Source organism: Zosterops lateralis, assembly GCF_965231275.1.
Source record: "Zosterops lateralis genome assembly, chromosome: 35".
NCBI lineage: Eukaryota > Metazoa > Chordata > Aves > Passeriformes > Zosteropidae > Zosterops > Zosterops lateralis.
In genome coordinates this window covers 12,762-35,674 of record NC_139795.1, presented here as the reverse complement: position 1 = coordinate 35,674, position 22,913 = coordinate 12,762, and the positions used below count along the sequence as shown (strand labels likewise).

Here is a 22,913-nt window from a genome sequence, read left to right as displayed (position 1 = left end):
TGTCACCCCTTCAGTGCCACCCCTTCAGTGCCACCGCCAGGGCCACCCCTTCAGTGCCATTGTCACCCCTTCACTGCCACCGCCAGGGCCACCCTTTCAGTGCCATTGTCACCCCTTCAGTGCCACCCCTTCAGTGCCACCGCCAGGGCCATCCCTTCAGTGCCATTGTCACCCCTTCAGTGCCACCGCCAGGGCCACCCCTTCAGTGCCATTGTCACCCCTTCAGTGCCATTGTCACCCCTTCAGTGCCACTGCCACCGCCACTGCCACCGCTTCAGTGCCACCGCCAGGGCCACCCCTTCACTGCCATTGTCACCCCTTCAGTGCCATTGTCACCCCTTCAGTGCCACCGCCAGGGCCACCCCTTCACTGCCACCACCACCCCCTTCACTGCTGGAGCCTCCTCCACCCGGGGACAGGCCTTGGGGACACCTGGGGACACCTGGGGACACTTGGGGACACCTGGGGACACCTGGGGGGGTCCCAGCCCCTCCCTGGGGGTGGCACAGGGGACACACAGAGGGGACAAACCAAACCGACAGAATTGTCCCCAATTCCCCCCCCTGTGTGTGTGTGTCCCCCCCTCAGTGTCCCCTCTGTCCCCACCAGCTGCTCGGGGACCCCCCTGGCCAGATGTGCCCCTGTTGTTGTCCCTGTTGTTGTCACCGTCGTTGTCACCGTTGTTGTCACCGTTGTCGCAGATGGAGCCGGGGGGGAGGGGACACGGTGCCCCCAAAGGGGTCGCGACACCCCACGACATCCCCCAACCTCATGTCGCGACATCCCACGACACCGCAGCCACCCTTGGGGACACAGGGGAGGGGACACGGGTGTCCCCAAAGGAGGGACAATGTCGCTTCCCCCTCCCCGTGAAGGAAATTCGGGACAAACACGAAAATCCCGAAAATTCCAAAATCAGCCGAAATTTCCCCAAAACTCCCCCCCAATCCCGGTTTTCCACCGCCCGAGGGGGAAATGGGGACCCCCGGGGGGTTGGGGGGGGGGTCCAGCCCATCGAACCCCCCCCGCCCCTGGAGAGGCCCAGGGGGAGCTTTTTGGGGCGATTTCGGGGGTTTTTGGCTCAGCCCGGCGGATTTTGGGCAATTTCCGAGGCCTGGAAGCGATTAGGGCTCCCCCCCGTCCCGAGGCCCCCCGGCAGCTCCTGCCAGAGCCGGGGGGGGTTTGGGGCTTCCCCCCCTCCCACCGACCCCCGGGAGGAGCCCCCTCCCCGTTAACCCCCGCTGATTTTGGGGGGGGGGTCCCGGTGATGATTTGGGGGGGGGTCCAGGGGGGCAGGCGGCGGGCACGAAGGGGTTAACGGCGCTTGGCAGCGGCCCCGGCCTTGGCGGCGGCTGGAAAGGGTTTTGGGGGGGTTTGGGGGGGTTTAGGGGCCGCCCCCAGCCCCATCAGCGCGGGGAGGAGCCCGGGGGGCTCTGGCAATGCGCCCCCTCCCCACTCCCGCTGCTGTTTTGGGGAGGGGGCGGCCCCAGGGAGGAGCCGCGTTTTACCCCCCAATTGGGGTCCCCCAAACCCTCCTGGGACCCCCGGGGTGGGGGAGACGCCCCCTGGGGCTCCCTGCTGGTCTTGGGGTCTCCCCGAATCCCCCCCGGATTGAGCCTGGCCTGGAAATCCCCTGGGACCCCCCAGAAACCCCCCGAGACCCCCCAGAAACCCCCCGGGACGGGGCGCCCCTTTGGCCACGCCCACAACCCACTAAACCACGCCCACAACACAGTTCACTACTATGGCCACGCCCCCTCCGTTACCACCCCTCTGTTTCCGCTGGCTTCATACGTCACTTCCGGCACAGCACCAAAGATGGCGGCGCCCTTGCGGCGGGCGCTGCTGGCGCTGGGCCCGGCCCGGTTTCGGCTCCCGGTACCGATCCCGATCCCGGTCCGGCTCTACCGGGCGGATCCGCTGCGCCGCCGCCCGGGCCCGGCCCCGGTGACAGACCCCGATGATCCCCGGGCGGCCGCGCGGCGCTTCGGGCGGCTCGGGGAGGCCTCGGGGGTCCCGGCGTGGCGGCTCTGGCCCAGCCCCGAGCAGCTCCGGGAGGCCGAGGAGGAGGAACGGGAGTGGGACCCGCCGCTCCGGGAGGTGGAGGCCGTGCTGGAGCAGCGGGAGAGAGAAGAGGAGCGGCGGAGGAAGGAGAGGTGGGGTGGGGGCACCGGGAAATGGGGCTGGGGGCACCGGGGGCACCGGGGATGGGGCTGGGGGTACCGGGAGTGGGCTGGGGGCACCGGGGGCACCGGGGATGGGGTTGGGGGTACCGGGAGTGGGCTGGGGGCACCGGGAGTACCGGGGAATGGGGCTGGGGGCTCAAAATGGGGCTGGGGGTACCGGGAATGGGGCTGGAGGCAGAAAATGGGGCTGGGGGTGCCGGGAAATGGGGCTGGGGGTACCGGGAATGGGGCTGGGGGCACCGGGGATGGGGCTGGGGGCACGAAATGGGGCTGGGGGCACCGGAAATGGGGTTGGGGGTACCGGGGGTGGGATTTAGGGGAGGGTTCAGCATGTCCCCAGTGCTGGTATCCCCCTGGAGTGTCCCCAGTGATGTCCCCAATGATGTCCCTGCTGTCCCCAGGGCGGATCTGATCTCACACAACCTGGCCTCAATGCCAGCCCACGTGTCCCCAGTGTCCTGAATGTCCCCAGTGATGTCCCCAATGTCCCCATTGATGTCCCCAGGGCAGACCTGATCTCCCGTAGCCTGTCCTTGATGCCAGCCCGTGTCTCCACCTGGGCTGTCCCCAGTGATGTCCCCAATGATGTCCCCAATGATGTCCCCAATGTCCCTATTGATGTCCCCAGGCAGGATTTAGTGTCCCGCAGCCTCCAGGTGATGCCAGCCCAAGTCTCCGCCTGGCGCTGGGACCGTGAGGCCGCCTGGGCTGCCCGCAGTGTCCCCAATGATGTCCCCAGTGTTCCCATTGATGTCCCCATTGATGTCCCCAATGTCCCCATTGGTGTCCCCATTGATGTCTCTGTTGTCCCCAGGGCGGATCTGATCTCACACAGCCTGTCCTTGCCGCCTGGCACTGGGACTGTGAGGCCGCCCGGGCTGTCCCCATTGATGTCCCCAATGGGCCTGTCCCCAGTGATGTCCCCAATGTCCCCAATGATGTCCCCAGTGATGTCCCCAATGTCCCCAATGATGTCTCTGTTGTCCCCAGGGCGGATCTGATCTCCCGCAGCCTCCAGGCGATGCCGGCCCGAGTCTCCGCCTGGCGCCGGGACCGCGAGGCCGCCCGGGATCGCGCTCGGGCAGACGCGGCGCGGCGGCAGCGGCTCCTGGCCGAGGCGGGTCTGGGGGCTCCCCCCGGGGCCGGGACCCCCGCCCGGGGCTCAGCCCGGGCCCAGGAGCTGCTGGAGGAGCTGGAGCGGCAGCGGCGGCGCGAGGAGAAGCGGCGGCGGCGGCAGCTGCGCGAGGAGGCGGCGAGGAGCGCCCTGGCCGAGGCCGAGGCCGCGGCGGCCGAGAGACCCCTCCCCGGGGGGGGGGCTGGAGACCCCTCCCCAAATACAGAGACTGCCGGGGGTAGCTCCAGAGACCCCTCCCCAAATACAGAGACCACTGGGGGTAGCTCCAGAGATCCCAAATAGTGCCTGGAGACCCCTCCCCAAATATAGAGACTGCCGGGGGTAGCTCCAGAGACCCCTCCCCAAAACCAGATACCACCCGGGGCAGCTCTGGAGACCCCCAGTAGTGACTGGAGACCCATCCCCAAATACAGAGACCGCCCGGGGCAGCTCTGGAGACCCCTCCCCAAATACAGAGACCCCCAGTAGCACCTAGAGACCCCTCCTCAAAATAGAGAGATCACCAGGGGCAGCTCCAGAGACCCCCAATAGCGCCTGGAGACCCCTCCCCAAAACCCAGAGACCACCCAGGACAACTCTGGACCCCTCTAATGGTCCCTGGAGACCCCTCCCCAAATACAGAGATAACCTAGGACACCCCCAATAGCACCTGGAGCCCCCTCCCCAAAATCCAGACCCCCAGGGGCGCTGGGACTGATTTTTCTCTGGAGAACACGACAGGAGGCCACAAAAATCTGGGTTTAAAACTCTGCATTTAATCTCTTTGCCGCCGATTTTCGGTTGTTCTGCGGCGCCGCCCCCTCCCCCACCCCCCCCCCTCCCCTCCCCCACCCCCCTCCCCTTCCCCGGGGCCTGACAGGGAGGGGGGGGAGGGGTCGGGTTTTTTTTTTTTGGGGGGTGGTTTTATTTTTTTGGGGGTTCAGGGGAGGTCAGGACAAAGCGGGTGATGCTGCTGAGACCCCCCACCCATAACAGGGAGGGGTCCCCATCCCCCTCCCCAAAAAAAACACTCCCAGGAGAGAGAGAGAGAGAGGGGGGAGGGGCTGGATCTGATCCCTACCCCTCCCCCAGCACGGCGTGGGGACCCCCCCGAGGGCGGGGGGGAGGCCCAGGGGGGTCCCTCAGTCGTCGTCGAAGTTCTGGCTGAGCAGGAAATTGGCCGCCAGGTTCTCGTTCTTCTCGCAGGCAAAGTAGGCCTGGATGACCAGGCTCTCGGGGAAGCCCAGCGCCTTCAGCTGCGGGAGGGGAGGGGTTAAATGTGGGGGGTCTGAACCCCAAAAATGGGATCTGACAGGAGCCCTGATCCCACTGAACCTGCACCCCTTCACCTGTGGCAGGGAAGGGGTTAAACCCTAATTTTTCCCCTTATTTACCCCCCAAAATCCTGATTTTTTCCCCCTTATTCACTCCCAAAACCTAATTTTTTTCCCCCAAACCCCAATTTTTCCCCTTATTTCCCCCCAAACCCCCATTTTTTCCCCTTATTTCCCCCCAAATCCCAATTTTTTCCCCAAAAAAACCCTGATTTTTTCCCTTATTTCCCCCAAACCCTGATTTTTTCCCTTTTTCCCCCCCAAACCTCAATTTTTTCCCCCAAATCCCCCCCTGCTCACCCTCTCTATGGCTTCTTTCTCCTGCGGGGTGACCTGGATGTAATTTACCCCCAAACCCCAATTTTTTCCCCAAAAAAACCTGATTTTCCCCCTTATTTACCCCCCAAAACCCCCATTTTTTTCCCCTTATTTCCCCCCAAACCCCGATTTTCCCCAAAAACCCTGATTTTTTCCCCCCAAACCCCATTTTTTCCCCTCCCTGCTCACCCTCTCTATGGCTTCTTTCTCCTGCGGGGTGACCTGGATGTAATTCATCTGGGGGGACTCGTCCCCCATGGCGCCCACCTCCCCCTCCAGCTCGCCCAGCTCGCCCAGGGGCTCGTTCAGCATCTGGATGAACTGCTCCTGGTGCTGGCTGATTTGCTGGGGACGGGGGAAATGGGGAGGGGTCAGCTTGGGGGGGTCCTGGGGGGGCTTTGAGGGGGTTTAGGGGGGGGAAATGGGGATGGGGTCAGCTTGGGAGGGGTTTGGGGGGGGTTTTAGGGGTCCTGGAGGGGCTCAAGGGGTCTTTAGGGGAGTCCTGGGGTGGGAAATGGGGCTGGGGTCAGCTCAGGGGGAGGCCTGGAGGAATTTAGGGAGTCCTGGGGGGGTTTTGAAGGGTTCAGGGGGTCCTGGGTGACCTCAGGGCAAGGTTTGGGGGTCCCAGGGCAGGGTTTTGGGGTCTCAGGGCAAGGTTTGGGGGTCCCAGGGCAGGGTTTTGGGGTCTCAGGGCAAGGTTTGGGGGTCCCAGGGCAGGGTTTTGGGGTCTCAGGGTGGGTTTGGGGGTCCCAGGGCAGGTTTGGGGGTCCCAGGGCAGGTTTGGGGGGTTTTGGGGGTCTCAGGGCAGGTTTGGGGGGTTTTGGGGGGTCCCAGGGGGTCCCAGGGTGGGTTTTGGGGTCACCTGTAGCAGCTGGGGGTTCTCCTGGCCCAGCTGCTGCAGCAGCGCCGGGAGCAGCGCCGGGTTCTGCTGGATCACCTGGCGCATGTTCTGGAACTGCGGCTGCTCCCGCAGGAACTCCAGGGGGTTCTCACCTGCCCGGGGGGCGTGGCCGACAGGTGAGGCCACACCCATCATCAAACCACGCCCATTTCCCCCCCCAAAAACTGTACCTGAATAGGGTGGGGCCAAGACCCTCCCCATTCCCACCCTCACAGGCCACACCCCCAAAGGTGACCCAGGTGTGGCCACGCCCATAAAGGGGTGTGGCCTCTGAGGGTGTGGCCGGCCCCGCCCGAGCCACGCCCACCCACCTTCGGGCGGGGGCTGCTCCGGGGGGCGCGACTCCTGCACCGGGGGGCGCTCGGGCTCGGGGCTGCCGGGGATGCCCTGGGGGGACACGGGGGGTCAGCGGGGAGCCGGGACCCCCGAGGGTGCCCAGAGACCCCTGAGACCCCCCCAGGACCCCCAAGGGTGCCCAGAGACCCTCAGGACCCCCTGAGGGTGCCCAGAGACCCCTGAGACCCCCTGAGAGTGCCCAGAGACCCCCCAGACCCCCTGAGGGTGCCCAGAGACCCCCAGGACCCCCCCAGAGACCCCTCTCATCCCCCTGAGACCCCCAGGACCTCTCTGACTCTCCCCCAGGAACCCCTGAGAGCCCCCCAGACCCCATTTAAACCCCCCAGACCCCATTTTGACCCCCCTCAGAACCCCCCAGACCCCATTTTGTCCCCCCAGGACCCTCCCAGCCCCCATTTCAGCCCCCCCAGACCCCATTTTGACCGTTCCAGACCCTGCCAAGACTCTCCCACACCCTGTTTGAGCCCCCCCGGACCCCCCAGACTCCATTTTGACCCCCCCAAACCCCATTTCAATGCCCCCAGACCCCATTTTTTCCCCCCCAGACCCCATTTTGAACCCCCCAGACCCCCCCCAGCCCCCCATTTTGCCCCCCAGACCGTGAGCAGGTACTCCACGGCGCGGTGGGGGTTGTTGTAGCTGGCCCTGAGCGCGGCCACCACTCGCTCCCGCTCGTAGCCCATGGACACGATCTCCGACAGCATCGTCTCGTACTCCGAGCCCGTCACTGGGGGGTGGGAGACCCCGGGGTCAGCCCAGGGACCCCCAGAGACCCCCCCTATTTATCCACTGACAGCCCCTGGTTCCCCACAGTTATTGGGGCCCACCCCCAGCCCCAAAAATCAGTTCTTTTTCTAAATTCAGGAGATGGAAAACATCAAAAATCCTCATTTTTGCCCCCAAAAAGAGTTTCCTAATCCTCATTACAACCCCTGGGGACTCCAAAGCCCCTCCCAGGACCCCCAAAGCTCCCCAAACCCCTCCCAGGACCCCCAAAGCCCCCCAGGACCCACCGAGGGTGGAGGCAGCGTCGGCCGAGCGCCCGGAGCTGCCCGGGGGGGGAACAGAGCTGGGAATGGGGAGAGAAATGAGCCAGGGGAGGGTCCAGAACACCCCAAAACCCCCCTGGGAGACCCCAAAATACACCTGGGAGACCCCAGAAATCCCTGGGAGTCCCCCAGACCCCAAAATCTGATTAAATCTCCCCCCAAACCCTCCCCAGACCCCCCAACCCCTTTCCAGACACCCCCAACCCCCAAAATCTGATTAAATCTCCCCCCAGACCCTCCTGTGACCCCCCAAACCCTCCCCAGACCCCTTAAACCCTCCCCAAATGTGTTCCAGACCCCCCAAACCCTTTCCTGACCACCCCAAACCCTCCTCAGACACCCCAAACCCCCCCAAAACCCCTCCCACCCCTCCCCAGACCCCCCCAAACCCTCCCCAAATGTATTCCAAAGCCCCCAAGTCCTCCCAAGCCCCCCAAACCCTCTCCAAACCCCCCCAAACCCTCCCCAGACCCACCCAAATCCCCCCAACCACTTCCCACCCCCTCAAATCCTCCCCAACCCCGTCACAGACCCCCCCAAACCCTCCCCAGACCCCCCAAACCCTCCCCAAATGTGTTCCAGACCCCCCAAATCCTCCCAAGCCCCACCCAAACCCCCCCAACCACTTCCCACCCCCCCAAACCCTCCCCAAATCTGTTCCAGACCCCCCAACCCCCTCCCCAGCCCCCCCAAATCCCCCCCAACCCTCCCCAGCCTCCCCAAACCCCTCCCAGATCCCCCCAAACCCTTTTTAGGCCCCCCAACCCCTCCCCAGACCCCCCAAACCCCTCCCCAGCCCCCCCAGCCCCCCCTTACCCGGCGGGGGGCTCGGGCAGGCTCAGGGCCGGGGGCTCCTGGGCCGGGGGCTCCTCGCTGGGTGTGGCCGGGGGGGGAGGGGCGGTGTCGGGGGCCGGGGGGGGCCCAGGGGGGGCGGCGGGGGGGGGCTCCGAGGGGGCTCCGGCCTCGGGGGGCGCCGAGCCCAGAGTGGACTTGGCCTGGGGAGGGGGGAGGGGGTTAGGGGGGGCTGGGACCCCCCATAGACCCCCCCAGAGCATTGAGACCCCCCCCAGAGACCCCCCCCCAAAGGCACTGAGACCCCCTCAGAGACCCCCCAAGGACATTGAGACCCTCCCAAGGGTATTGAGACCCCCTCAGAGACCCCCTAAGGGCATTGAGACCCCTCCAAGGGCACTGAGACCCCCCCAGAGACATTTGAGACCCCCCCCAGAGTCCCCCCCAAGACACCGAAGACCCCCCCCAAGGGCACTGAGACCCCCCAGAAACATTTGTGACCCCCCAAGGGCATTGAGACCCCCCCGAAGTGTTTCTTGGGGAGCCCCAAAACCCCCTCAGACCCTCAGGAGACCCCCAAACCCCCCTTGGGGATCCCCAAATGACCCCAAACCCCCTCAGACCCTCAGGGACCCTCCAAACCCTCCCAGAGACCCCTCAGGGCTCCCCCAAATGACCCCAAAACCCTCTCAGGGATCCCCAAACAACCCCAAAACCCCCTCAGATCCTCAGGGGACCCCCAAATGGCCCCAAAACCCCCTCAGGGATCCCCCAAACCCCCCCAAAATCCTCTCAGGGATCCCTAAACGACTCCAAATGGCCCCAAAACCCCCTCAGACCATCAAGGGACACACAAATGGCCCCAAAACCCCCTCAGGACTTCCCTAAGAGACCCCAAAACCCCTCAGGATTCCCCCAAACCCCCTCAGGGCTCCCCCAAATGACCCCAAAACCCCTCAGGGATCCCTCAAACTCCCTCAGACTTTCAGGGGATCCCCAAAACCTCAAACAGGGACCCCCAAATCCCCCTCAGGGTTCCCCAAACACCCCCAAAACCCTCTCAGGGCTTTCCCAAACGACCCCAAACCCCTTTTAAAGCCTCCCCCGGGTTTTATTTTTTTATTTTTCCACCTTGGTCACCATGACCACGACGAAGTTTTTCTCGTCGATCCTGTAGTCCCTGATGGGGACGTCGTCACTGAGGATTTTCCCGGCGTAAATGAGTTTCTGCCCGGCCACGGGAAAGGCCTCGCTGCCCTTTTCAGCCTCGATTTTCTCCTTCAGGGCCCGAACCTGAGGCCGGGAGGGGCTCAGGGCTCGGCCACAAAAACCCCCAAAACCCCACGAAATTCCCTCTCAAAATATCCGAATTAAAGTGTAAAAAAAAAAAAGGAAAAAATGCCCAAAAAATCGCTTTAAATGTTGTCCTTAAATAACACCTGAGGTGGCCTAAAAGGTGGGAAGGAGTTTAAGGTGAATGATAAAATAAGATTTTATAAAATCAAAGGTCTGAGGTGGTGCAAAAGGTGGGAAAGAGTTCAAAAGGAATAATAAAAGGGATTTCAAGCCAAAAAAAGTGAAGTTTTGCGAATTTTTCTCCTCAGAAATATTCAGCAAATCTCCCTCCCAAAATAGAGAATTGGAAACACACAGAAATCTCTTAAAAGAGAGAAAAATCCCCGAAAAAAAGGGGAGAACAAGGAGAGGTTTGTCCTGGTTGGAATTTATAGTTTTATGCCTCATAAATTGGGGAAGGGAAGGTGAAGACCCCCCGGTGACGCCCCAAAATAAACCCGGGGGGTCCCAAGGGGGGGACGCGGCCCTGGGGAGCCCCGGGAGGGTCCGAGGGGGGGATTTTTGGGATTTTTGTGGAAAGCTCCGGTTCCCCCCGAGCGGCCAAAGCCCCGCCGGGGCCTCACTCACCGTCTCGTGCGGCTCCATGCGGATCTTGAAGGTTTGTTGCTGCAGCGTCTTCAACGTCACGGTCACCGCCATGGCGGGGGAGAGAGAGAAGGGGAAAAAACGGGGGAGGGAAAAGGGAAAAACAAACCCCGGAGCGGCGGCGGCGGCTCCTCCCGGGCGGCCCCACAACATGCAACTTCACGCCGCCGCCATCTTAAGGGCGGCCCCGCCGCTTCCGCCGACGGCGGCCGGAAGTGCGTCATCACGGCGGCGGCGCGCGGGGGAAAAAGCCACGCCCCCTCCACCCCGTTCCCGCCACGCCCACCTCTTTTTTTAATCGAGTCACGTGACACGGGGAAAAAAAAAGGCGCGTTTCGCGCGCGATATGGTCACGTGACAGCGATAAAGGGGGTTTCTGATAAGGGTAATGAAGTCACGTGACGAGGAGTGTATTATATATTTAAGATATATATATTTAAGATATGTATATTTTATATTATATTATATATTATATACTTTATATCATATTATATATAATATATATATTTTATGTATATATTTTATATTTTATATGCATATTCTATATATATTATACATATAATATATATAGAATGTACACATTCTATATATATTATACACATAAAATATATTTTATATCATATTATATTATATATATTATATATATAAAAATATATTGTATATATTTTATATTCTTATGTATATATTAAAAAGTATATTGTAATACATACATATATATTAAAAAAAAACACCACCCGCGCGCGGGAGACCGCCCTGGGGGTCACGTGAGGCGGATGGGCGGAGTCTCATATTTTCGGTCACGTGACTCAGAGGGGAGGGGGCGTGACCCGTCCGCGGTCACGTGACACGCGCGGCGGCGGCAACAAAATGGCGGCGGCCGCAACATGGCGCGGGCCGTGAGGGGAAAAAGGAATAATAATAATAATTAATAAAGGACGAAAGAAAAAGAAGAAACAGCAGCAGCGGCGGCGCCGGGACGATCGTTAATTTAATAGAAACCGGATCGAGACACCTTTTTTTCCCCAGCCCTCGTTACAAGTCCCGTGTGACACCGCCGGTGCTCTCACTCCCCTCCCTCCCCTCTCCCCTTCCCTTCCCCACCACAAACCCACCCAAAAATCGCTTCTCCCCCTCCCCAAAACCCCCGGCGCTGGTCCTGAGTCCTCGGGGGGTCCTCGGGGGGCGCCCCCGGTGCCGGGTGGGTCCCGGTGGGTCCCGGGGCCGGTTTTTCTCCCCCCGGCGCCCGTAGAAAAGAGTCCAGGTCTCACAGAGACAGAACGGGCCCGCCCCGGGGCCTCACAGCTCGTCCCGCGGGGCCGCCTCCCCCTCCTCGGGCTCGGCCTCGGGCTCCTCTTCATCCTCCTCATCCTCGTCCCCATCGCCCTCATCGTCCCCTTCCTCCTCCTTCTGCTGCTTCTCCTCCTCCTCCTGCTTCTTCCGCTGCTCCTCGTCCTGCTGCTCCTTCATCTTCCTCTCGGCGTCCTGGGGGAGGGTGGGGAGGTCACTGGGGGGTCCTGGGGGGGCTCCGGGGGGGCTCACGGGGGTCTCACCCCCCTCCCCTTTACCTTGGTGGCCCCCCAGGTCTCGTTCCCGATCTCCTCTGCCAATTTCTCGTCGTCCGTGATCAGGAAATTGTCAAAGATGGTGCCTGATTTCACCTGTGGGGATGGGGAGGATCAATCAGGGGGTCCTGGAGCTTTTTGGGAGCCCCCAGACCCTCCAGGGAGCCCCCAGACCTTTCAGGGAGCTCCCCAGACCCTTCCAGGGACCTCCCAGACCCTCCAAGGAGCCTCCAGACCCTTCCAGGGACCCCCTAGACCCTCCAGGAGCCCCTCAGACCCTTCCACGACCCCCCCAGACCCTTCCAGGAACCCCCCAGACCCTCCAGGAACCCCCCAGACCCTCCAGGAACCCCCCAGACCCTCCAGAAACCCCCCCAGACCCTCCAGAAACCCCCCCAGACCCTCCAGAAACCCCCCCTGACCTGCCAGAGGTCGAGGCCAATGACCCCAAAGCTGTCGTAGGAGTAGAGCAGAGGGTCAGGGCTGTACTCGGGGTTGTCAATCTCAGGGTGAACCCACTTCCCCTTGTAGTCGGGGTTGTCGATCTGCTGCGGCCTCCACTCGCCCTGGAGAGGCACAAAAAGGGGGTTTAGAAAAGGAATAAAGTTCCTTTTGTTGCCCCCCACCCGTTTTTGAGCCCCCCCAGGGTCTCCTCACCTTGTACTCGGGGTTCTGGATCACGGGGGGCTCCCACTCCCCGTCCATCTCCTCGTCCCAGTCCTCGGGTTTTTTGGCGTCGGGGTCTGGGATGTGCTCGGGTTTGTCCCAGTCCTGGAAATTTGGGGAGGGCTCAGGGGGTTCTTGTGGACCCCCAGGAGGTGTCACAGACTTTTCTGAGTTCCCTCAATTCTCCAATTCTCACCCAGAGTCCCCCCCAAAGCTCCTGGAGACCCCCAAGTGACCCCCCCAGCCCCTCAAATCCCACCACAATCCCCCCTCCCCACCTCAGGTTTGGTGTCCTCAGGGTCGTCAATCTTGGCCCTCTCATCCCAATCGTCGGGTTTCTTGGCCTCGGGGTCTTTGATCTTTTTTGGGGGCAGGAAATCCCAATCCTCCTCCAGGCTCCCCGACTCCACGCGGGCGTTGTCGATCTTCACCTCGTAGGTGTTGTCGGGTCTCACCACCAGCGTGTACAGGTGGGTGAATTCATCGTCCTGGGGGTAAAATGGGGGGCTCAGAAAGGCTGGAAAAACCCCCCTGGAGGGGCAGCAAGACCCCCAAATCCTCCTCAAACCCACCTTGCAGCGAATGTCCTTATTGATCAACACATTTTTCCCTTTGTAGTTAAAAATCACATGGACCTTCTTGGTGCCGGGGCCGCAGATATCAGGACCTGGGTGATAAAAACAACACAAAGAGTCAAAAAAAGGAGTTGAAATCACCTTGAAGGGGCTGAAAAAAAGGACAAAACACCCACCAAACATGATGTTGTACTCAGAATCTCCGTGCATGTCCTCTTGGTTGAGGCTGGCTGGGAAAAGCTTGACATATCCCCCACCACAATCGATGTTCTGCTCGTGCTTCACCGTGAACTGAACCACCAACGTCTTGTCCCTGTTGCTGAAAGGCTCAAAACGGGAGGAGAGGGCGTAGAAACGGGCGTCCTGGCTCGTCTGGATGCCTGAAAGACATGGGGAATAATGAGGAAAAACTCTTTGTTCTGAAGGTTTGGATTCAAGGATGTGACCCCAGCTCACCTTTGTCCTTGTCGGCGTCGCCGTAGAATTTGCCGGCGGTGAGGACGAAGCGCCCGTAGTCGGGTTTGTGTTTGGATTCCACCCACCGACTGCTCCACGAGTCTGTTTGGGGGCACAGGAAGGAGTTTTGAGTCCTCCAGATCAGCCTTAAATTCATTTTGTTTCTCCTCAAAAGCTCGAGGTTTGGGTTTGGGATGGATTTGGGGGATGTTGTCCATGTGGGTGGTGTGATACTTGTAATTGATTTTTTGTTTTTTTTTTGGTTTTTGTTCACCTGTTTTACCTGCTGAGCTCTACCTGAGCTTTTCTATCTTGTTGTTTCAGTGTCCCCCAGCCTTTGCCAGCCTCGTCCTCCCTGTCCTGACACCCCCAGCTGAGGAGGGGCCTCCTGAAAGCCCCTGTCACCTCAGGATCTTTTCCTTTTTTCCCTCAGAGATCACAGGAAAATCCACCCATTCTCCCCTCATAAAACAGAGAAATATCTCTCCATTTTTTTCTTTAAAGAACAGAGGTGATTCCTCCCTATTCTCCCCTCATAAAACGGAGAAATATCTCTTCATTTTTTCTATAAAGAATATAGGAGGATCTCCTCATTTTCCCCTCATAGAACAGAGAAAAATCCCCCCATTTTTTCTTTAAAGAACACTCCGTTTTCCCCTCACAGAACTCAATTTTCTCCCCTCAGAGAACACAGGAGACCCCCCCTTTCTCCCCTCAGAACTCATAGGGGGTTTCTCCCATTATCTCCCCTCACAGATCACAGGAGAAACCCCTCATTCTCCCCTCAGAAAAGACGAGATGCTCTCTCTATTTTCTCCCCTCACAAAACACAGGAGGGTCCTCCCCCTCCCCTCAGGACCCCCCGGGGCCTCCTCAGGCACCGCCCCCCCACCCCCTTCCCCTCAGAGCCCCCCCCTCAGGCCCCGCCCTCAGGGACCCCCGCCCCGGCCCCTCCCTCACCTCCATCCGCGAACTCCTCGCGGAAGAACTGGGTGGGGCCGGCGGCCGCCAGGAGGGCTCCGAGCAGGACGGGGGCGATGAGGCTGAGGGGGCTCATGGCGCGTGTGGGGAATTTGGGCCGCGCTCGCTCCGTCCGTCCCGGCCCGGCGCCGCCCGGCACTGCGGAGGGGGGAGGCGGTGCCGCCGCTTTTTATACTCCCGCCGCCCCTCGCCCCGCCTCCGCCGCGCCGCCATTGGCTCGAACCCGCGCGCGGCCCTCTCCCATTGGCCGCCCGCCCGCCGGCCGGCGGCGACGGCGCCCCCGAACGTTGGCGTCCCAGATGGCCGCTTCCCATTGGCTGAGCGCGGCGGCCAATCAGGAGCGACCACGCGTGCGGCGGGAGACGCCCCCCCGCCCCCCGCCGCGCGCCCGGGGGTCACGTGGGGCGCGCGCTCTTAAAGGGACCGACCCGGGAAATGGCGGGGGGGGATAAAACTCGGAAATTCAAGGAGAAATCGGGAATACGGGGAAGGAGCAACGGAAACGCGGCGTGTGGGAGTCCCCCGCTCTCCTTGGCCTTCGTGTAGCGCCGTGACGCGGTGATGATGTCATTGATTAAGTGATGTCACAGCAGGTGTGAACGCAAGGAAGGTGAGCCCAGGCCGGGGCTGCTCTAAGAAAGCTCTAGGCCCGTATCAGCCCGCTGGGGTCTGTGATGGACCCGCTTCGCCCCCTCATGACGTCATGGTGCAGCCGCGTGACGTCACAGCCACCTGTGCGAACCCGCCACACTCAAAATGGCGCCGACCACGCTCAGCATGAGGCTTCAGCCACACCCAAAATGGCGGATAAACAGCCCTCTTCCTGTACGGCAGCGGCACTTCCGGCACTTCCGGGATCACTTCCGGCTTATCCCGGGATCACTTCCGGCCATGGCGCCCAGCGTGGCCGAGCGGCTCCTGGAGCGGCTGGACCGGGCCGGGGCCGCCGCGGGGCTCTGCAGCCTCCAGGCCGCCGCCGAGCTCGGTGTGGACCACCAGACCCTCGTGGGCGCCGTCAAGAGCCTCCAGGCGCTGGGCGAGGTGCGGGCTCCGGGCTCCGGGAAACCCCCGGGGGCGCCGCCACCGGGCGATGCTGATGATCCCGGTCCCGGTTCCAGGTGATCGAGGCCGAACCGCGCTCGGCGACGCGATGGGAGCTGAGCCCCGAGGGCGAGGAGGTGCTGCGGGAGGGCAGCCCCGAGGTGCGGCTGTTCCGGAGCCTCCCCGAGGAGGGGCTGCCCCAGGCCGAGGCCCTGGTGGGTACCGGGAGACCGGACCGGACCGGGGGAACCGGCGGCTCCGCGGGCTCCTCACGGCCGCTGTTTGCCCGTAGAAACTGCCCGGGGGCTCTTTGGGCTTCAGCAAAGCCATGGCCAATAAATGGGTGCGGCTGGATAAAGGAGCGGCCGGCGGTCCACGAGTGATGCCGACCGTGAGTGGCACCGGGGGGCGGGCGGGGGGACCGGGAGGGTCCTGGGGGGGCTAACGGGGGTCCCGGGGGGATGAACGGGGGTCCCAGGGGAGCGGGACAGTCCCTGGAGGGATGAATGGGGGTCCCAGAGAATGGGGGGTGTCCTAGGGGGGGATGGATGGGGGTCCTGGGGAGGGGTTTGGGGGTCCCCGGAGATTAGGATTCTCCTTTGGGGGGATGAATGGGGGTCCCAGGGAATTGGGGATGTCCCAAGGGGGGATGAATGGGGGTTCCAGAGAATGGGGGGGGTCCCAAGGGGGGATGGATGAGGGTTATTTGGAGCAGAGAATGTCCTGAGGAGGGCTCTGGGGGTCTCCAGGAATTAGAGTCCTCCTCGGAGGGATAAATGGGGGTCCCAGGGGGTCAGGGCTGTTTGGGGAGGGCTCTGGGGGTCCCAGAGGGTCAGGGCTGTTTGAGGAGGGGTCTGGGGGTCTCCAAGAATTAAGATTCTCTTCGGGGTGGATAAACAGGGGTCCCAGGGCTGTTTGGGGAGGGCTCTGGGGGTCCCAGGGGGTCAGGGCTGTTTGGGGAGGGCTCTGGGGGTCCCAGGGGGTCAGGGCTGTTTGGGGAGGGCTCTGGGGGTCTACAGGAATTAGGATTCTCCTCGGGGGTGGATAAATGGGGGTCCTGGGGGGTCAGGGCCGTTTGGGGAGGGATGGATGGGGGTCCCAGGGGGTCAGGGCTGTTTGGGGAGAGGTCTGGGGGTCCCCAGGGTTTAGAATTGTTTTTGGAGGGATAAATGGGGGTCCCAGGGGTCAGGGCTGTTTGGGGAGGGCTCTGATCCCCCTCCCCTGGCCCAGGGGGGATGTGGAGGGTCCGTGCCCACCCCTGGGTGCCCCCCCAGGTGCCCTCGGTGCAGGACACGGTGCAGGAACACCTGGGCCAGGTGAGGGCGGGCGGGGCCCAGGCCGTGCCCGAGCGGGACCGCGCCGAGCTCAAGAGGAGGAAACTGCTCCTGGAAGTGTGAGTGGGGTAAAAAACAGAAAAAATTAATATTTATCAGCTCTAAATTATACAATTCTATCCATTATTTAATTTTTTTGTTCTTTTTTTTGTTGTTAATTTGTAGGTTTTCATTTTAGTTTGGTCCATTCCCTTTTTATGGGATTAAGATTGTCCAATTTTAAGTCAGATTAAGAATGTCCAATTTTAAACCTTTCTTTTTTTTTTTTCAGTGTTTTCTGATTCTTCCCAGCCTTTCATTTTCCTCAATATTTTCTGATTTTTTTTATCCTTTTAAGTGCCACAAATTTAAGGCTTGAGCTGCCCCATTTCCAAACCTTTTTTTTTTAGTTTTATTTATTGAGTGTTTGTCGAGTTTAACTTTAGCAAAATGATTTTTTTTGATGATTTAACCGTCTGTAACAAACCCACATTGCCAAAAAATTAAATAAATATAATAACCAGGGGAATTAGCATTAATTAAGGCAGTTAACGAGGAGCCAGAGAGGAGATTTGGGTGTCCCCCAACCCTTTCTCTGCCCCCCCAGGACCCTCAAGTCCTACTGGATCCGCCAGGGCAGCGCCTTCAGCACGGCCGTGGCGCGGCCGGAGACGGAGCTGACCCCGGAGATGATCGCCACGTACGTGACCCCCTGACCCCCCCAGAGACCCCTGAACTGCCCCATCCCGACCCCTGACCCCTTTTCCAGAGGCTCCTGGCGCCGTCTGCCCTTCAAACCCTACAACTTCTCCTCCCTGGGGCTGGCCCCGGCCTGCGGCCACCTGCACCCGCTGCTCAAGGTGCGCTCGGAGCTGCGCCAGATCTTCCTGGAGATGGGGTGAGTCTGGGGGCTCCTCCAGGAGGGGAGGGGGGCTCACGGGGGTCTTTTCCTCGTCCCCTAAAGGAGATGTGGCTCCCCTCTCAGGTTCACGGAGATGCCCACGGATAATTTTGTGGAGAGCTCCTTCTGGAATTTCGACGCGCTGTTCCAGCCGCAGCAGCACCCGGCGCGCGACCAGCACGACACCTTCTTCCTGCTGGGTGGGGCTGGGGGCTACGGGGGGGCTGGGGGAGCCCCTGGGGACCCCTGACCCTCCTTGGGACCCCTGTGAACCCCCAGAGCTCCCTGACGTTCCTTGGGACCCCTCTGAACCCCCACAGAGCTCCCTGACCCATTTCTGGCCACCCCACAACCCCCTGACCCTCCTCAGGACCCCTGTGAACTCCCCCAGAGCCCCTGACCCTCCTCAAGACCCCTCTGTACCCCCCTAGAGCCCCCTGACCCTCCTCAGGACCCCTCTGTACCCCCCTAGAGCCCCCTGACCCTCCTCAGGACCCCTCTGTACCCCCCTAGAGCCCCCTGACCCTCCTCAGGACCCCTCTGTACCCCCCTAGAGCCCCCTGACCCTTCTCAGGAACCCTCTGTACCCCCCTAGAGCCCCCTGACCCTCCTCAGGACCCCTCTGTACCCCCCTAGAGCCCCCTGACCCTTCTCAGGAACCCTCTGAACTCCCTCAGAGCCCCCTGACCACTCTTGGGACCCCTCTGAACCCCCCAGAGCCCCCAGACCCTCCTTGGGACCCCTGTGAACCCCCTCAGAGCCCCCTGACCCTTTATTGCCCACCCCAAAGCCTCCTGACCCCCAAAATTGCTCTGACCCCCCTTGGGACCCCTGTGAACCCCCCCCCAGAGCCCCCTGACCCCCCTCAGGACCCCTGTGAACTCCCCCAGAGCCCCTGACCCTCCTCAGGACCCCTCTGAACTCCCCCAGAGCCCCTCGAGACCCCTCTGAACCCCCCTCAGAGCCCCCTGACTCTCCTTGGGACCCCTGTGAACCCCCCCAGAGCCCCCTGACCCTTTATTGCCCATCCCAGAGCCCCTTGACTCCTAAAATCCCTCTGACCCCCTTGGGACCCCTCTGAACCTCCCCACAGCCCCCAAACCATCCTCAGGACCCCTCAAACGCCCCCTCAAACACCCCCCAGACCCCTCCTCACCTTTTTTCCCCCCCTAAACCCCTCTGAGCCCCCTCAAACACTCCCTCAGACCCTCCCCAGACCCCTCCTCACCTTTTTATCCCCCCTAAACCTCTCTGAGCCCCCTCAAACCCCTCCAAGACCCCTCCTCACCTTTTTCCCCCCTCAAACTCCTCTGAGCCCCCTCAAACACCCCCTCAAACCCCTCCAAGACCCCTCCTCACCTTTTCCCCCCCCCAGACCCCGCTGAAGCCCCCCTCAAACCCCTCCAAGACCCCTCCTCACCCTTTTTTCACCCCCCAGACCCCGCTGAAGCCCCCCTCAAACCCCTCCAAGACCCCTCCTCACCTCCTTTCCCCCCCCAGACCCCGCTGAAGCCCCCCAGCTGCCCCCAGGCTACTCCTCCAAGGTGAAGAAGGTGCACTCCCAGGGAGGCTACGGCTCACAGGGGTGAGACCCCAACCCTGGGGGGGATTCAGGGGGGTCTCCCGTGTGTCCCCCACCCCCCTGAACCCCCTTTTTGTGCCCCCCCACCCAGGTACAGGTACGAGTGGAAGGTGGAGGAGGCCAAGAAGAACCTGCTGAGGACTCACACCACGTCAGCCAGTGCCAGAGCCCTGTTCCAGCTGGCTCGGCAGGTCTGGGGGCTTTGGGGGGCTTTTGGGGGGTCTGAGGGGCTTTGGGGGGGTTTTGGGGGGCTTTTGGGGGGTCTGAGGGGTTTGGGGGGCCTTGGCAGGGTCTGGGGAGGGTAGAAACATGAGGGAGAACAGAGATTATTTGGGAGGATCAGTGGGATTGGGGTGTCTGTGGGATTTGGGGTGCTCAGAACAGTTTAGGGAACTCAGTGTTGTTTTAGGGGGGGCTCAGGAAACCCAAAAACAATTTTGGGGTGCTCAGACCAGTTGAGGAAGCTCAGTGTTGTTTTAGGGGGCACTTAGAAAACCCAGACCAATTTTGGGGGCTCAGAGCAGTTTAGGAAACCCAGCATTGGTTTGGGGGAAGCTCAGGGAGTCTGGAGCAATTTTGGGGGCTCAGAGCAGCTCTGGGACAATCTAAAACCCCTCCCATCACTGTGTTTTCCCCCGTCTCTCTCCAGGAAAAATTCACCCCCGTGAAATATTTCTCCATCGACCGCGTGTTCCGCAACGAGAGCCTGGACGCCACTCACCTGGCCGAGTTCCACCAGGTGGAGGGCGTGGTGGCCGACAGGGGCCTCACCCTGGGCCACCTCATGGGCACCCTCAGGCAGTTCTTCACCAAGCTGGGTATGGGGGGCTCAGGGAGGGGACCCCGAATCCCTGTGAGCCCCCCTGACCCCTCTGTGTGCCCCACAGGGATCTCCCAGCTGCGTTTTAAACCTGCCTATAACCCCTACACGGAGCCCAGCATGGAGGTGTTCAGCTACCACGAGGGTGAGGAGGGGTCTTGGGGGGCTCCTGTTAGAGCTGGGGGTCTGGGGAGCCCCCTCAGAGTGGGGTTTTGGGGTGGGGAGCATTTTGGGGTCCCTACACAGAGCCCAGCGTGGAAGTGTTTGGTACCACGAGGGTGAGGAGGGGTCTTGGGGGTCTCCCCGTTTAGACAAGAGAGGTTTTGGGGGTCTCTTCTTATACCTGGGGGTCCCTTCGAGCCTGACCTTGATGTGGGGAGCACTTTGGGGTCCCTACACCCAGAGGTGTTCAGCTACCACGAGGGTGAGGAGGGGTCTTGGGGGTCTCCCCGTTTAGAGCAGGGAGGTTTTGGGTCCTCTTATACCTGGGGGTCCCTTAGAGCCTGACCTTGAGTGGGGAGCGCTCTGGGGTCCCAATACGGGGAGGGGACCCCCATCCTCACCCTCCTCGCCCCCTCCCCAGGGCTGAAGAAGTGGGTGGAGGTGGGGAACTCGGGGGTCTTCCGCCCCGAGCTGCTGCTGCCCATGGGGCTCCCCGAGAACGTCACCGTCATCGCCTGGGGGCTCTCGCTGGAGCGGTGAGTTGGGGGGGTCACCTCGGGGTGGGGGGAGACCCCCAAAAAGTGTCTTCCCTCACCCTCAAATCCCGTCTCCCCCAGACCCACCATGATCAAATACGGCATCAAGAACATCCGGGAGCTGATGGGGCACCGTGTCAACCTGCAGATGGTCTATGACAGTCCCATGTGCCGCCTGGATGTGTGACCCCTCCCCACAACTCCCGGGGGTCTCCTCTTTTTGGGGAGGGGTCCCATCCCTGGGGGTCTCCATTCCTAATAAAGGCCCGTGGCTGTGGTTGTCTGTGTGTGTGTGCTGGGGAAGGGAAACAGGGTTTATTGTTACCTCGTGGCCTCGCTCGGTGCTGGGGAAAGCCAAGACCCTCCGGGACCCCCCAAAACCCACCGGGACCCCCAAAACCTTCTGGGGCCCTCAGGCTCTTCCCGCCTTTTCTGCCTTTCCCGCCACTGCATTTTCCTGGCCCACGATTGGTCCGCGCAGGTGCCAATCATCTCCTGAGCGCCCTTAAGGCTCCAATTAGCAACGCCGAGGTGTGAAGGATGGGCGCTGATTGGGTGGCAGAGGTACCCGCCCATCAGACCCGCCGTGAGGGCGCAGTGGTCGGGGGCGGCTGAGGAGTCCCGGGTATGGCTCCGTACGACCCCAACCCACCCCGGGACCCCGGCCCGGGCCGGGTTTAGTGCCCCCAACTCACCCTGGGACCCTGCACGACCCTGGGACCCCCGCCCGAGCCGGGCTTAGTGCCCCCAACCCACCCCCGGGACCCCCAGCCGGGTTTAGTGCCCCAGCCCGGGGCAGGGGCTGTACCCGCCCCATCCAGCCGCCCCAACCCGGGGGTCGTTCCCTGCAGCCCCTCTCCCGGTGCCGGGATGTCGCGGGAGGAGCCGGAGGGTCCCGAGGCGGAGGCGGCGGCGGGTGAGGGTCCATTCCCGGCGGGACCGGCAGGGGAAGAGCCCCCGGGCAAGGAGCCGGACAGGTACAGCCTTTATCCTGTGATTGTGAGGGAAAAAGGGAGAAAAAAAGAGCCGAGGGGATGGCCGGGAGGTGCAGGGATGAGGACACACACCTGTCACCACGTTAGAGGGTAATTAGAGTTAATTAGAGGGTAATTCTCAATTAACGGGACTGCCTGTAACAAGGCAGAACCTGTCCCCTTGGATGTGTGACCCTGACAGGGTTCACAGCCCTGATGGGGGGTCCCTGTCCATTCTTGTGGTGGGACAGGGATGTCCCTCACTGTCCCTGTGGGGTCTGTGCCCCTCACAGTGAGGATCCCATTCCCTGTGTGACCCATGACCCTGATGAGGGGAGATCCCATTCCCTGTGTCATTCGTGGCCCCAATAGGGGGGTCCCTGTCCCCATGGGGTCTGTACCCCTCACAGGGGGATCCCAATCCCTGTATAATCCATGACCCTGATGAGGGGAATCCTATTCCCTGTGTGATCCATGGCCCTGACAGGGGGGTCCCTGTCCCTGTGGGGTCTGTACCCCTCACAGGGAGGGTCCCATTCCTGTATAATCCATGACCCTGATGAGGGAGATCCCATTCCCAGTGTTATCCATGGCCCCAATAGGGGGGTCCCTGTCCCTGTGGGGTCTTTCCCCCTCACAGGGGGGATCCCAATCCCAGTGTCATCCATAGCCCCGAGGGGGAGGATCCCAATCCCTGTGTGACCCATGGCCCCAATAGGGGGGTCCCTGTCCCCATGGGGTCTGTGCCCCTCACAGGGGGGATCCCAATCCCTGTGTGATCCATGGCAATGACAGGGGGGTCCCTGTCCCTATGGGGTCAGAGCCCCTCACAGGAGGGATCCCATTCCCTGTGTGATCCATGGCCCCAATAGGGATGTCCCTGTCCCCACGGGCTCCAGGGGGTGCCCCCACCCCTCCCCGCTGACCGGGGCTCCCGTGTCCCCCCAGGCTGTGCCCGGAGCCCCCGCTGGCCCCCTGCTCCTCCATGTACTTCGCCTCCCTGGACGCCACGCTGGAGGGGCTGCAGCAGCAGGCTCAGGACGTCTTCAGCCGCATCAACGACGGCCGCAAGGAGGACCACAAAGTGCTCAGCGGCTTCAGAGAGACCCTCCTGCAGAAGGTAAACCCAGACAGGGGCCGCAGGTCCCCTCCTTTCCCCGCGGGGAACCGCGTTATTCCGCCCGGCTTGGCGGGGCAGGCACGCACAGCGCGGGCGGGGGGCGGCAGCTGTGGATAAACCCCCCCCAAAAAACCCCCCTCGGGGGCTGCTGGAAGCGGGGCCGGAGGCAGCTGCGGCCGCCCCCGATATCCCCCCCTTTTATCCGGGGCGGGGGGTCCCCAAGCCCCCCGGC

The 22,913-nt window shown here is 61.8% G+C and overlaps 4 protein-coding genes across 4 annotated transcripts; 2 read left to right on the top strand and 2 right to left on the bottom strand.

Moving 5' to 3' along the window:
* Positions 1-1,813: 1,813 nt before the first annotated feature.
* GADD45GIP1 (GADD45G interacting protein 1) lies at positions 1,814-3,693 on the top strand. The gene is made up of 2 exons (XM_083881829.1): positions 1,814-2,156; positions 3,177-3,693. The coding sequence occupies exons 1-2, from the start codon at positions 1,819-1,821 to the stop codon at positions 3,601-3,603; spliced, it is 765 nt and encodes a 254-aa protein (XP_083737955.1). The 5' UTR covers positions 1,814-1,818; the 3' UTR covers positions 3,604-3,693.
* A 467-nt stretch (positions 3,694-4,160) lies between these two features.
* RAD23A (RAD23 homolog A, nucleotide excision repair protein) lies at positions 4,161-10,214 on the bottom strand. Its single transcript, XM_083881811.1, has 9 exons — positions 9,975-10,214; positions 9,183-9,344; positions 8,076-8,254; positions 7,224-7,279; positions 6,810-6,937; positions 6,165-6,240; positions 5,815-5,945; positions 5,142-5,297; positions 4,161-4,556 (listed from the first exon to the last, which is right to left on the bottom strand). The coding sequence occupies exons 1-9, from the start codon at positions 10,143-10,145 to the stop codon at positions 4,443-4,445; spliced, it is 1,173 nt and encodes a 390-aa protein (XP_083737937.1). The 5' UTR covers positions 10,146-10,214; the 3' UTR covers positions 4,161-4,442.
* Positions 10,215-10,969: 755 nt separating this feature from the next.
* Positions 10,970-14,374, bottom strand: CALR (calreticulin). The gene is made up of 9 exons (XM_083881696.1): positions 14,212-14,374; positions 13,252-13,353; positions 12,972-13,175; positions 12,793-12,887; positions 12,499-12,708; positions 12,212-12,325; positions 11,977-12,120; positions 11,558-11,650; positions 10,970-11,474 (listed from the first exon to the last, which is right to left on the bottom strand). Exons 1-9 carry the CDS (start codon positions 14,306-14,308, stop codon positions 11,289-11,291), a joined length of 1,245 nt encoding a protein of 414 aa, XP_083737822.1. The 5' UTR covers positions 14,309-14,374; the 3' UTR covers positions 10,970-11,288.
* Positions 14,375-15,123: 749 nt separating this feature from the next.
* FARSA (phenylalanyl-tRNA synthetase subunit alpha) lies at positions 15,124-20,864 on the top strand (the record flags this gene model as incomplete). The annotated part of the gene is made up of 13 exons (XM_083881804.1): positions 15,124-15,273; positions 15,351-15,488; positions 15,566-15,664; positions 16,548-16,666; positions 17,194-17,286; positions 17,356-17,484; positions 17,572-17,687; positions 18,988-19,072; positions 19,161-19,260; positions 19,719-19,887; positions 19,957-20,034; positions 20,473-20,587; positions 20,669-20,864. 13 exons carry the CDS (start codon positions 15,124-15,126, stop codon positions 20,772-20,774), a joined length of 1,497 nt encoding a protein of 498 aa, XP_083737930.1. The 3' UTR covers positions 20,775-20,864.
* Positions 20,865-22,913: the final 2,049 nt, after the last annotated feature.

Bases quoted from the DNA above. Each gene is read 5' to 3' on its own strand.
- GADD45GIP1 (XM_083881829.1), top strand. From the start codon at position 1,819: ATGGCGGCGCCCTTGCGGCGGGCGCTGCTGGCGCTGGGCCCGGCCCGG. The intron at 2,157-3,176 runs GTGGGGTGGGGG...TGTTGTCCCCAG, and splicing joins GAGCGGCGGAGGAAGGAGAG to GGCGGATCTGATCTCCCGCA.
- RAD23A (XM_083881811.1), bottom strand. From the start codon at position 10,145: ATGTTGTGGGGCCGCCCGGGAGGAGCCGCCGCCGCCGCTCCGGGGTTT. The intron at 7,280-8,075 runs GTAAGGGGGGGC...CCCCATTCCCAG, and splicing joins CTGCCCGAGCCCCCCGCCGG to CTCTGTTCCCCCCCCGGGCA. The intron at 6,241-6,809 runs GTCTGGGGGGCA...GTGTCCCCCCAG, and splicing joins CCGTGGAGTACCTGCTCACG to GGCATCCCCGGCAGCCCCGA.
- CALR (XM_083881696.1), bottom strand. From the start codon at position 14,308: ATGAGCCCCCTCAGCCTCATCGCCCCCGTCCTGCTCGGAGCCCTCCTG. The intron at 13,176-13,251 runs GTGAGCTGGGGT...CATGTCTTTCAG, and splicing joins CGACGCCGACAAGGACAAAG to GCATCCAGACGAGCCAGGAC. The intron at 11,475-11,557 runs GTAAAGGGGAGG...ACCCTCCCCCAG, and splicing joins AGACCTGGGGGGCCACCAAG to GACGCCGAGAGGAAGATGAA.